The sequence below is a fragment of the Oryza brachyantha genome, chromosome 11, assembly GCF_000231095.2.
Source record: "Oryza brachyantha chromosome 11, ObraRS2, whole genome shotgun sequence".
Classification (NCBI taxonomy): domain Eukaryota; kingdom Viridiplantae; phylum Streptophyta; class Magnoliopsida; order Poales; family Poaceae; genus Oryza; species Oryza brachyantha.
In genome coordinates this window covers 3,311,344-3,325,825 of record NC_023173.2, presented here as the reverse complement: position 1 = coordinate 3,325,825, position 14,482 = coordinate 3,311,344, and the positions used below count along the sequence as shown (strand labels likewise).

The following is a 14,482-nucleotide window of genomic DNA, read 5'->3' as shown; positions in this document are numbered from 1 at the left end:
CCACCGTAATCCTATCCGTAATCTATCTCTAACTCTAAAATTCGTAACCCTTATGGGCCGTAACTGCGATCGGTGGTTACGGGTCAGAATCAGATTAGGAAAAGCCCCCGAGGCCCACCAGTGCTATATAAAAGAAGAGGAGCCCACGGGGACGCTCGTGTCGCTTATTCTCTCAACCAGAAATTCGAAATCAAGCTCTCCCGATCAGAGACGCGCTGGAAGGGTTTCGTGTGGCGATTCCAGGACAGTGCCGTTGGAGACCCGAAGGTCGGAGATTCATAACAAATCACTGGCGATCTAATCTTGCCGGAGACGAAGGAAAGAAGACGGAATTGAAGAAAAGAAAAGAAGGGAATCAGATGGCTTCATCTGCAGGTTATTTAGTTTTTTCCGCATTTGAATTAATCGGTGATCATGTATTGATTAGGGTTTAAATTCGTAATCTATTGTTTATGATTAAATTGAATTATCTAACAGGGGGGATTCTGCGGCGTGCTGTGGAACCTTTTTTTCCTGCCCAGGATATCGACCTGCAGAGACAATCTCCTGGTCCTCAGATCGACATTAACAATCAGGCAACGAGGCCGATGCTTTCTCCTTGCTCTGCTTTGCTTCGTCCTCGATGTTCTTGTCAATGGCGGCCAGCTAGTCGGAGTGGGCCTGCTCCTGCTCACCAGGCTGCCCGGCGATCTTCTTCGCATGAGGCTCGCGGGCTCACTGGTGCTGCTGGCTAGACTGGAGAACACGATGATGATGATGTTGATGGAAGGGCTATGGAGCCAAGCCCCAAGGCGCCAAGATCGCCATGGCGTTCATCACCTGGAGCTGCCAAGGTGTGGGAGGGCACCTACTTAGGCAGTAAAAAATGTTACGTCTCATTCGATCTACTGGTGCTCAGGTGGTTTTTCTCTCTGAAACTAGTTTCATAATGTATCGTTAAGTACTGATGAAATCTCTCATAAGTTTTGCATGTTTGATAGTTTTGTTGTTCCAGCTCAGCATGCTACAGGAGGCCTCTGGCTTACGTGGACGAAAGAGATGTAGCTAGGGGTGCAAGTGGGCCGGCTCGCGAGCCCACTTATAGGCAGGTTACCCATTTAATTGGTTTATAAGCGGGTTGGCTACTTAAAACCTTAGATGCAGCTTACTATAGGTAGTTCTAGTGTAAATTACATCTTAGCATATGATGTGCATCAGCCTTCGGGTGTCATGTTTAATCTACTTTGTATTTATGGTGTGTTAGAAATAATCTTGTCATTAGCATTAGCATGTTTATTTTGGTTGCATGTGGAAAATAAATGTATAGGTAGCAGCACGTGGTGCCCAAAAGAAGCTTGTGGTTGTACGCGAAGATGGCCGAGAAGCCGTGCGGGACGGCCGGGTACGTGCGAGATGCTGCAGGAGCACGTCATGCACCATGACTGAAGTGGCTGAGATGGCTGGGTGATCGGTTTCGTGGCATGGAACGTAGCAAGCAAGCAATACATTGGCTGGTTAGTTGAGTCATTAGCATAATGGCCGGGTCATTATGATCTTAGCTAATTAGTAAGTGTGCATGGATGCACTAGTCGATCGTGTAGTCGTGAACGTGGCATGCGGCTGCTAGTGGCGCACGTCCTGGTCTCTAATGTCTATTTAAGTATGTACTTAGCATCTTGTTTAATTGAGTAAAAAAAAGTGAAAAAGGTTGCGTTTGTGCAGCACCAAACTCCAGTGTTCTTCGCCCCCTGGTGTGTGTGTTCATCAGGAGTGTGTGCAAGTGTTTCTAGCTAGGAAGTGATTCCCAACATGGTACCCATCAAACTAACTCTATGATCCAGCGAGAAGCTCAAAATTTTGTTGTCAGTAGTACTCATCGCCCAACTTTCTATATGGGAGACCTTAACGATATAATGTATGAGAAAGAAAAAGTTTGGTCTTACAACAGCGAACAATGCTAGAATCTCTATTTTCAGACATCGTGTACGGGAGCTTGGTCTGCTAGATCTTGGATACAATGGCCCGGCTTGTACTTGGACGAACAGAAGGAGAGGTACACATTTAGTCATGCAAAGACTTGATCGTTGTTTAGCAAAGAGTGAAGTGCACCAGGGATCATTAAATTTGTATCCATGTGTCATCTAGGTCCCTGAACTCTCAAACTGTATTTTTGAGTCCCTGAACTTGTCCGGGAGTGTCATATAGGTCCAAACGGGCTCCGACCCGCTCCATCGCTAACGTGGTATGCCACGGTGACGCCTACGAGAAGGGAGAGAAAAGAATAAGGAGGAGAGAGAGAAACTGATATGTGGGATCCACGTGACACCACCAACACGTAGACGCCACCGTGGCATGCCACGTCAGCAGATGGAGCGGATTAAAGCTTGTTTGGACCTATATGACACCCCAGACAAGTTCGGGAACCTAAAAATACATTTTGAGAGTTCAGGGATCTAGACGACACATGCATACAAGTTTAAGAACCGCTGGTGCACTTCACTTTTTAGCAAATGTAGAACGGTGCAATCATTTTCCAAAGGGAAATTTGTAAACGTGCTATTATAATTTTGTAAAGTTAAAGATATGACGTTGGTATCTCAATGACATGTAGAGCCCGCATAAATCAATGACATATAGATCAGGATAGCATATCTCTAATTTTACAAAATTATAATAGCATCCTTGCAATTTTCCCCTTTCCAGATACTTTTGTCTATCATTTACCTCTTCTTTAAGGTGATCATGCCCCTATACTTGCTATGATAAATGTTGCTAACCGTCACAGGCGCTTTACTTTTCGATTCGAAAATTGGTGGTTACATGAATCAGATTTTCAGGTTGCAGCCAAGCGGGCTTGATCAGACTTGACAAATGCTTGTTTTCATTCTAAAATCAGTCTCCTTTCTCAAAGTCTTCAAAAATAGAGTAGAAAAAAGAAACCTCTTCAGGATCAACTTCGAATAGTTCAATCTTCGCCAATTAGACATAACTTGACAGAAAAAGAAAGACAACTTTCTATCACTCATGACTTAATTTTGTGGAAACTCTCAGAGCAAAAAAGCATTGGCTCCAAAAAGGTGATCGAAGTACAAGTTTCTTTCAACATGCCATCACAAAAAGAAAGCACAAGAATAGGATTTCCTTTTTACATATTAATGGCCAGTGCATTACAAATCCAGACAATATAACTTCTTGTTTTATAGATTTTTTTAGAATCTTTTTCAGACTTCTTTTGCAGACACTGGTAAACTCTTACTGCTCTGGGAATGGCTAAAAGATGATCTTACTTCTCTGATAAACTCTTTTTATAATTCAGCCATCCTCCTTCAAGGTATGAATGCCACGAACATAGTTCTCATTCCTAAAAAGCATAATCCATCTCATCCTGTAGAATTTCGGCCCATCAGCCTTTGTAATGTTTCATATAAAATCATGGCAAAATCCTTGGCAAACCAACTCAGAGACAAACTCCCTGATATTATTCTTCCAAATAAACAGGCTTTTATTAAAGGAAGAAGGCCTTCAACAAATTTGATCATAGCCCAGGAGATTATTCACTCTTTCAACTTGCCTCTTACAATTCTCCTGCTTTTCTTCTTAAACTTGACCTATCGAAGGCTTTTGATAGACTCGAATGGAATTTTATTGCTCTGGCTCTTCAAAAAAAAAAGAGGCTTCGATCATCATTTCATTCAAATTGTTGCGTGAACTGGGAAGTGCTACATATAGTTTGCATTCATAAAGGCATTTCTTTTGATTTTGATTTTGCCATTACGGTACTATATAGTTGCATTCATTAGGCACATGCTAACCTAAAGTTTGCAGTTAGTTTTCTCGTCTTCTCAGGGTGAAAAAATGTGCTTTGACTTCCAATGCAGCTCGTGTGCTGTTAATCAAGTGTAAATTTAAACTGCTCTATATCCAATTAAAAGATTGTAGACTGAAAAAATAAAACAGTAATATTAAAAAAAAAGTAAAAAGGTAATATTACGTAACTTGTATTAAAAAATACCCTTTATTGATTTTCTAGTCTGACCTAGATTCATAGAAATATTAATGTATCTAAACATATATACAAACCACGTATACATTGATTAAATTTTAATCAATTGACGTAGTATCTATAACAAAAGTATACGCGGCCATTACTTGGAATATATTATATTAGTTTAGAAGTAATCGGTTGCCTGCTGCTGCAGGCGCATGCATTGTTACAACCAATATTTGTATTCGTTGAAAAGGCACTGCAGCTACACAGCAGAGACGGATCACATTGAGCATCATGGCCAGAATTCCAGCACACAGATAAATGGAGTATTACCCAGAGGATTCAAAATAGATCATGTAATTACAAAGTTATGAAAATTTTGTTGCAATGAGCATTTACCATAGTAGACTGACTGCAATAGAATAGTCACAACGGCAAAATAATTATACTGAGAAAATCTAACCAATGCCATTGACAAACACTTAATTCTAAGAATGCCATCGACGAGTGTAAGTTCTAGGAAACATTAACCCTATAAGGTCCCCATAAAATTTTTAGAATTCATTATTAACAATCTGTTGCCTTAAATATTCTATATGTGCCCACATATATTACACGGTTAGCATCGTTATATAGGGTCTCTTATCCTAATAACAATAAATTTTTTAATTGTTAATTTGAATTTATATTTTTAAAAAAATATTAATTTTACATGGAACTCCATTTACCAATATTCTAAAATGTACTTGCACATGTACTCTTTTATGCATAATATATTATATGTAATTTAAATTTTAGATACTTCTAAATTGTATTTATATGTTGACTTTTCTCTTAATTTTACTTATTTTTAACCAAAATTTTAGATGTTTCCTAATTATATTTCTAGATGGACTCTTCCTTAATATCAATTATTTTAAAATTTTAATTCAAAATTTGGATTTTTCTAAAAAGTATTTACACATGGACTATTTTATATTGTTTTTCTTTACTTTATTCTAAAGTTGTATATCTAATCGGATTCTTTTTTTTGTCTAATGTGAGATTTTCTAGCCCGGTGAGAGTGAATGTGGTAACCACTTTTCCTATTACTTTATATATATATATATATATATATATATATATATGTATGTATATTAGATATGTGAGGTTTACGTGATATTTAGAAGCAGGAGGTTCCTAGGTTGAAAATGATAAGAGAAAAAACAAATAGAAAGCTAATATCCAACCACACACATGAGACAAATTGGTCACAAATATTATACATTACACTCTCATTTATCAATAATTTACTAATATTACTGAAATTTTCATAATTATTAACACAAGCTTATTCTTTACCGGCATCCAGTGTGAAATTAAATATTTGACACATTATTATTCTTTTTCTTATATTTTTCATTCTTTAGTATTTTCGATAATGCCATTTCTTGCTCTAGCCACTAATTGGTGCAACTAAACAAGCTCGGTCATACTCTATAATATTTATGATTTTTTATACGAGTTAGTGGTAATAATTGTACATATGCATCCGCGTTACTTGACTAGTTTTAGAGTTTTTGAGATATTTTCTAAACATAATCCATAACTTTATAAGGTAGGAAGTGAGGTGTGGGGTGGCTGCGGCAGCTCAATCTTTCGGAGGTGATGGTGGCCGCGACAGACAGGATAAAAATAGCGGACTATACTAACTTTTGTTTATTTGATATTATTGGCTTTTGATCTATATTTGATCATCCATTTTAATTAAATATGTATATAACTATTAATTACTTTGTTATGATTTGATTTATTACTAAAATAACTTTAAGTAAGAATTATAATTTTATATATTTGCATAAACATTTTAAATAAGATAAACTATCAAACGTCGATCGAAAATTCAACCGCATCAAATAAAAAACCAGAGAGTATTGTGTTAGAACGGACGTGTAAGGACCTTTATGTAAATATGCTCTATTCATGTGAAGTGTGAACCATCAAAAACAGGGGCTATTTGCATAAATCCAGTGTTTGCATACTCCTACTTTAGCCGTCGATTACGTCCGTACGGCCTGGATTGATTGAAGCTGGACATTCATGCTTATTTACATCTTAGATCCTATAAAATTGGTAATTCCATATCTCCAGGACCTCTCCTTTCTTTTGAGATTTCATGGCCACACTGCTCCGGCCAGCCCTCGCCGGCCTTGGGCCCATGGCCACTGAATCCCAGTAATGCCTTGTGGTCTCGGTCGGCGGCACTACGGGGTGATTGTTTGATATTTTTGTGAAAAAAAACCAAACGATTTATGGTTACAACGTTTTTATCATTTGTCTTATTTAAAAATTCATTACAAATAAGTCGTGGTTAAAATTCTCTCGATAATAAAGTAAGTCACGAGCAAAATAAATGATATTTCCATAATTTTTTAAATAAGACAAATGATCAAACATTGCAACTAAAAAAGTTAAACATCTTACATTATTAAACAGAGGTACTATATGTTTTCTTAGTGATCTCGACCTCTGTCCTAAGATAAACGAATTTATGCGTTTTTTTTAAGAATTTTTGACTCTTCGTCTTATTTGAAAAAGTTTTATGATTAAAATTTTTATTGTTAATACATGATAAAACATAAATAGTACTTTATGTGTGACTAATTTTTTTTAATTTTTTAATAAATTTTTCAAATAAGACAAATGGTCAAACGTTCAGGCTAAAAAACCCAGAAATCTTCTTTTTTTGGAACGGAGTAGTAAAAGCCAAGACTGAAATAATTTATTGAAAAAATATTAATTAAATTAAAAATTTAAATTTTAGTTTAGAAGTATAAGCATAAACGAAAAGACGAAGGGTAAGCATTCCGGCGGGGACGCGTGAGCATAGGGCGTGGGAAGGATGACGACGGCGCATCAAGACAGGCAGCTGTGAGCAATCCAACTCCTTGTATCTGAAAATTATGGATGAAATAATGCAAAATTTTGAACGATTGGTGCGAAATTCGCAGACTTCTGCTGCTCAATTGTGTTTTTACATGTCAAACTTGCAACAGTAAAGTACACCTTTTTTTGGGTGGGGGAACAGTAAAATTTATAACAGTATGAAATTACGAATCATGAGTCCAAATAACTCCGTGCTCCTGAAAGAATTTCCAAGCTGGGGTTGGAACGATTCAGACTGGATCTAGAGCCTCAGACAGTTCTGAAATTCAGAATGCAAACTCTTAACTCCTGAAAGAAATGGAGATCAAATCCAGGCAAGCATGAAGACCTTTTCTTGGTCATACTCATAGTCTCATACCAGTCACCGGTGGCTCAACCTGAAGAAAGAAGAATCCAACCCAGCACACAATTTTTTTGGTCAGAATTCAGAAAACCTGCAAGATATATGCTTTCCAACAAGTCTGTGTCACCAAACTATCCACATTTGGCGATATCCATAGTAACAAAAATATGCATACGGCCATACAGGTTTTGGATGAAGCAAACTCCTGACAGAAGAAAAGATAAGTGAATCAGCTCCAAGGTAGTGCAAATTTCAACATGAAGAACAGATACATCATAGTGCAGTGCCTCTACAAGATTAAGCATATTTACAATCACCTATACTATGTTGCTAACACTCATTCATCTGTCTAAACTAGATGACAAATGCTCAACAAACTAACTAATTAATTAATCAAATTAGCTTATAGATGTTTCAACTTCAAAATTGAAACAATACTGTCCTGACTTCGTCCCGGAGCTTGAGCTCGCTCCACTCGTTCACCCACAGGGAGTAGCTTGACTGTGGCGCGACAACGTCGATGGAGATATCCTTGTTCTCCACCAGCTCGCTGGAGTAGCGCTCGAACTTGTGGAGGCGCTCCAGCATCATTGCCAGCACCGCCGTGTCGCGCTCGCTCTTGGCGCACTCCACCTGCTCCAGTGCTTCCTCCACCTTCGCCCAGAAGCACGGGTCCTGCGTTAGCCCCGCGAACTTGCTCCTCCTCGCTGCCATGGCGGCTGAGGTGTCGCCTGTGCCAACACCCGTGCAGCCCTTCTGGTTCCACCACTTGTCAAATAGCTCATACCTATAGAGTGCAAGCAATGCATAAGCCTCATGGAGTCCATGGGTTATCAAGAATTGACAATGGTGGTCCGGTGGTACTGCTGTTGCTACCTTCTCTCCCGGCCATGGGTGATGTAGGAGCCGCGTGTGCGGTGTAGGTTGTTCCGGTAGTAGTCGGCGATGTCAAGCGGCTCAACAAGGAGCTGGTAGAAGTGGGCAGCGTTCACCCACTTGGCGCGACGGTGGAAGTCATAGGGGAGCTGGCTGGTGTCGAGCATGGCGAGGACGCCATCCCAGAACTGAGCGAGCTTGATGCGGTTCATGTTGGCATTGCTGAACTTCTTGGGCGATAGTCGCTGCTTGAACGCGTCGTAGTAGCCGGTATCGCCGTCGAATGAGGCCTTGTACCACTCGATCTGCGCTCGGCAGGGCGTGATCCGTCCCAACCGCCTCGCGAGGCTGGCACAGTTCAGGCTCGGGCTCCGACACACACGCTTCGACGTCTTCAGCCAATGCCGCACCGGTGCTGCCTCTGTGGTTTCACCGGCAATGCCTGACGCCTCCAGTGCAAGGGAGATGCCAACATCGTAGTTGGATGCGGCAGGCACGGTGGCTGTGGTGTCCAGGCGCCGCTTGAGCAGCAAGTGGTGTGGCATGCTCACCACGAGGTCGCCATAGCAGGAGTGCGCGGCTTCCGGTGACGCTGCGCCTGTCACTGGAGGACACCACGCGGCGAACGTTGCGTAGAGCATCTGCACCGCTGCTGTCAGGTTGTCGACGCACGCTGCACCATCGGGGGAGCACAGGACATATGCCCCAGAAGGCCGGTATGGGCTCCCGCCACGTATCACCGGAGCGGCAAGCTTCTGCTCAATTGCTGCTGCACCGGCGTGCTCCAGGATCAGCTGCCGCAGTGACTCTTGGTTGGTGTCAGCCATGCGTGCAGTGACCGTGGCCACCACACCGGCTGCACGGCGGGCGCGCACCGGCAACTGATGCAGCTGCAGCCCGACCGCAATGTGTGCTGGGGTGACATTGAGTGGGCAGAAGAGGAGCCTTGGGACAACGTCGTGCTGTGAGACCACATGGCAGAAGTTGCCAGCCCACCGCTCACGCAGGATGGCCCTAGACAGGGCCTCGTTGCCGAGCAGTGGACTCCCGAATGTGACGCATAGCACTGGAGGAGCAGGGGCACATGCTGAGCTTGATGATAATGTGCAGAGGTAGTGCAGCGCCACGAGGGTGGCAATGGCGCCTCCGAGGGAGTGGCCGGTGAACACTACTGCCTTGCCCCTGATCTGGTTCAGCAGCACCTACAGTGTTAACCCCACGCAATGCAATTAGTAAGCGATCTAATCATTTTTCTTACTCTAAAAATGCAGCATCAAGATAGGTTAGACCCATGAGGAGAAAACAAGCATTAACGATACAATTGAACAGATTAAAATGATAAGCTGCAGACATCAGCATATATCCTCGATGAATTAACAAAAAATATCAAGGAGACAAAGATAATTTGTCAATGAGAATAGGGCATGCAGTTGATTAAGAAAGGAAACATCAAGATACTACTAGAAGTTATAACACCAGATGGAGACAGGATAAACATGACCGAAATCACCAACAAGAGAGGAATTAAGGTGATATGTCTCACAACCAACTAAAGTGTTCACAGAACTGAAGAATCATCTGAATCATTCTACTCTCAGTATAATGTAAGGTTCTTTCATATCCAAGATTTTTCGTCTCTGAGATGCATAGGAAAAGTACATCTATCAAAAGTAGTCCTGCAATCTATACTACCATCCAGAAACCAAGTATGTCCAGAACTTCAGGTTCCATTCATCAATAATCAACCCTTTATTATTCGCATTTGAAGACAAATGACACTTCATGGATCCTCATTTTTCACATGCCAGCACAGAATTTTCAGATCTGCCCAGCTAAAAACATTACGTTCAGATCCCTACCCACATAACGTTGCCAGTGGCCACCTTCAATCATGCATTGCATTCAGCATGCTTAATCATTCTCTGTCACCCATGGGCCACCACAGATGTATCAAAATGAAAGTGACAACAAAGGCTTTGTTTAGTTCCCCAAAAATGTTCTCAAAAACATCACATCGAATCTTTGAACACTTAAATGGAGCATTAAAGATAGAAGAAAATAAAAACTAATTACACGGTTATAAGAGAAATCATGAGACGAATTTCTTGAGCCTAATTAGTCCATGATTAGCCACAAGTGCTACAGTAACACACATGTGCTAATGACGGATTAATTAGGCTCAAAAGATTAGTCTCATAGTTTTGAAATTCATTTTTCATTTGTGTCCGAAAACCTCTTCCGACATCCGATCAAACGTTTGACGTGACCCTTTTGCCAAAAAATTTTTGCAACTAAACAAGGCCGCACAATGGCAAAATAAAACATTTCAGTTGCTGCCAAACGTGCCAATGTGCCATTTGTGCCGTACTTTTTGTTTCAGTCGACACAAAAAGACAGGTGCATAGCATCTGTGCTCTGGGTTGGCGGCCTAGATTGATAGGGATTGTACACTTTACAACACATATACACGTCCTACGAGCTCCGAGATAAACTCATGCATATAAAAACTCTAGTGTAAAAGGGACCAATTTCATCAAACAAACCAGTGACTGAAGTGGTCAACCAAAAAAGAGATGGCAATACAAGAAAAAGATGAAAAATTATAAGTCGCAGAATAAGAAACGCAGCAATTGCATCTTATTTGGTAACATGACCTAGATCAGTTCAGTTCCCGCAAAAGTCGGAAAAATTACAGCTTTCCAAAATCCAAAGTAGCCTATGGAGGAAGAAACTGAAGGGTACAAGTCACTCAATCCCCACATTATCATTATTTTCACTGAAGATTGCTCCTGTCCTTGTTTTGATTCCACTTCCACATAATGTTGTTGAAATTCCTTGCCCAATTAGACTCTTAAATCATTTATTGGATAAACAGAATCATTGACTTTAAAATAATAAAACAAAAAGATCACAGTACTGCCTTCCTCAAGCCTCATATGCTAAGTCTGAACATAAGGACAGAGCAACCAACTAAAGACAGACACATCAACATCACCATAACTTGTACTCAATTTAATTCCAAAGAAAAACATCAGATCATCAAAGACGAAAATTAACGAGAGCACTGAATTAGGAGGAGTGATTAGGGAGCTTAAATGCACAATCAGATGGTGATTATTTCGAGATATTTTCAGCTAATTGGTCAATTACCTGGAATTCAGGGGAGCTGCACAGCCTCGAGAACCCCTGCAGCGCCAGCGCCTGCACGGCGACCGGCTCCCCGTCGGCGTCCTCCGGCTCGGCGGCGACCAGCGGCGCAAAGAACCGCCCAGCGGCGTCCTCGCGGAGGCCGACCGGCCTGAACAGCTCGGCGCCGCCGCAGCCGGCCACCGCCGCGCCGGCCGCCGACAGCGCGGCCTGCATCCCGGAGAACGCCACGTAGACCGGCCCCCCGTCCCCGCCGCCGTGCACGAACCCCAGCGAGGACGCGCCGCCGCCGTCGGCCGCCGCCACGCACCGGTCCCACGCCCGCGCCAGCAGCGGCGAGGAGGCCAGCAGCGCGCCGAGGACATGGCTGGTCTCGAACCTTGCAAGGGGGAGAAGAGGCATAGCATTTCATCAGCTTTCTTGGATGGACTCCGCCACCATTCTCTTCGCCCCACCCAAATTGGGCGCGAAAAGAAGCCAAAGGAGGAAGCTTTCTCGCGCGGTTTGATGCAAGAAGAGAGTATTTATACGCCAAGAAAGAAGAAAATCCATGGAAGAAAAAAAAAAGAAGGGAGCTTGGAACTTACATCGAATTTTCCTCTTCTCCCCTGGCATCTTCCATGGCTGGGGGGCAGTGTGAGCTTCCAAGAAATGGGCTAGAGAGAAAGAGAGAGAGAGAGGGGGGGGGGGGGGGGGATGAAGTGGTCAAGTTTAATTTGGTGGTCTTCTCTCTCTTGGAGTGTTGGGGGAGAACAAGGGAGGGTAGATGGGGGGCTCTCATGGGCACTCTGATTGACTATTACCATTAATTTATTTTTTTCTCTTGAAAAAAAACTGTGGTTGTGCTGCCATTTTGGTCAAATAATTCGGTGGATTTTGCATCAGGCACTTGTGAAGTTTTGGTTTTGCAGTCCTGAGGAAAAGTTAATCTTTAGGTGTTGACGTTGTGTTACTTTCTATGAATATGCATCGAGCATTTGGAGTTTTCGTATGTACATGTGGCGGAACCTTGATCTCTATAGTGAGAGTAGAGAGTTAAAGAAAATATTTTTAATATAATCAATTGAGCGGTATGAGGACTCATTTTATGTTTTAGTGAATAAAGTTTGGTGAGAATATTTCGGGGCTATTGAGAAATTTTTTTCTTATACATGTGTGATTGTAAAAAAAACGTACTACTCTTTATGCCTAACATAAGGGACATTGTTTCACTTTTTTAGCGAACGAGTCAAAAGACATATTTATAAATAAAAATAATTTATGAATAAAACTTTTATAGATAGAAAATATTTTGTGAATAAAATCAACCAAAGAAAAACACAGCCCTAGTGGTACCGATTTCATTATTCTGTCTGGTCCGAAGAATTCTTTGGCATATCAAATTCTCATCCAAAATATTTTGTGAAGATCCCTACCTTTATGGTGGATACTTCTGTGGAAACTCTCCATTGTGAAATCAACATTATGTATATATTAATGTAATGAAAACTAGGTACTTGTTTGATTAGAAAACTTGATCAACTTTGTCTTTTTAAAAGTCGTCATTTTCTATCTCAAGTGATTATTTTTTAATGTTGGGTCAAATTCACCACATGCTACATCTCAATATATTAAGCATCCGTTTGATCTACGACAATGACGTACTGCATTCTGGTAGGTCAATAACATATGGAATCCGGTTGGGCTCAGATCTGCATAGGGTTAGTGTGAACACACGCTCAAAAAAAGACACTGCATATACTTTATTGCTATTTTTAGTTGCAGGATTGTCAAACAATATATTTACAAACGAAAAATAATTTATAAATATATATATATATATATATATTCTAAAGTGTTTAAAAGTCAATACTGAAAAATAAATTTCAGTAAGAAAACCTTAAAATCAATTTTAAATTCAAGATTAAAAATTTAAATTTTGACTTATAAGCATAAGCGAAAAGATAGCAGGTTCGCCGTACTACTTGTTATAGGCAATCAAATAAAAATAAAATGGTGTGGACACAATATATTTTTGAGAACATGTTGTTCATTTAAATATTTTCAAATTATGGGGAACTATGTTAAAATATATCATCTCATTCTTAGAGCTTAGCTTATTTTGCATGACTACGTCCACCGGAGTTTATATTCTAGCATATATAAATGTTATGAATATATAGATATACTTTAATAGTATTTTTAGTGAGGTTAGAGATTTACTGTCAGTAGTGGATGTGTGCATATGAAGTGTGTAGTGGTCCGTGTACTTATGTGTTTGATCAAATATATAGCCTGTGTTTTTTTTATCGATGAACATGAAAGATTCGTTGACTTTTGTGATATTTATTTAATGGTATAAATGATAAAAATTAGTTTACAGAAAGTTAAAATTTATTTTAAAAATATAAGATGATGAATTTTTCTCGGAAAACGCGTGAAAAAGCCCAGAAGAAATGTACTAGAAAATTTGAAGAAACCAACGCAGCCACAGTGCCTATCTGGAGTCTGCATTTATTTCCCAACTTTAAACTGTTTTATGCGAGATGACGCCTAATTGAACTTCAAATAGATGGAGCTCAATATTTTATGTGTAACTCCTCTGTATATAGGATATTCGATTAAGGCCTTCTTTAATTTGTAAAAACTTTTTAAAAAACATCACATCATATTTTTAGACATATATTTGAAGTATTAAATTTAGTCTAATTACAAAATAAATTTCAGATTCCATTTGGAAATGGCGAGACGAATCTTTTGAATCTAACTAATCCGTCATTATCATATGTTGATTACTGTAGCACTTATGGCTAATCATGTCCTAATTAGGCTCAAAAGATTCGTCTCACGATTTTCCCTATATAATTAGTTTTAATGTTTATATATATTTAATGCTTCATTTAGATGTCTAAAGATTCGATGTGATGTTTTAAAAAAAAGTTTTTGGAACTAGCCAAGGTCTAACATTGAATCACATTACCTATGCGGAATTATGGATCAAGTCCCTCTCCCCTTCCAGTGAAATAATATCTTCATCTTCAATAATTTAGATTATTATTAGGTGATATAGCTACACCTTCTAGAATACACTGTGCTTGATGTATCAATCGACTGGTGGGGTAAAGAACTAAAGACATGTCGCTGACAGTTACTGCATTGAATACTGTTAAATTCTCTGGATCTACCGGCATTTTCTTTCCTTTTATTATTCATTTTCTTTTTGTTTTCCTTTAATTATTTTTTCT

At 40.1% G+C, this 14,482-nt stretch overlaps 1 protein-coding gene across 1 annotated transcript; it reads right to left on the bottom strand.

Moving 5' to 3' along the window:
• Positions 1-6,897: 6,897 nt before the first annotated feature.
• LOC102704653 (lipase-like PAD4) lies at positions 6,898-11,955 on the bottom strand. The gene is made up of 5 exons (XM_040528905.1): positions 11,846-11,955; positions 11,262-11,637; positions 8,112-9,313; positions 7,251-8,022; positions 6,898-7,151 (listed from the first exon to the last, which is right to left on the bottom strand). Exons 1-4 carry the CDS (start codon positions 11,878-11,880, stop codon positions 7,656-7,658), a joined length of 1,980 nt encoding a protein of 659 aa, XP_040384839.1. The 5' UTR covers positions 11,881-11,955; the 3' UTR covers positions 6,898-7,151; positions 7,251-7,655.
• Between the last annotated feature and the right edge of the window lie 2,527 nt (positions 11,956-14,482).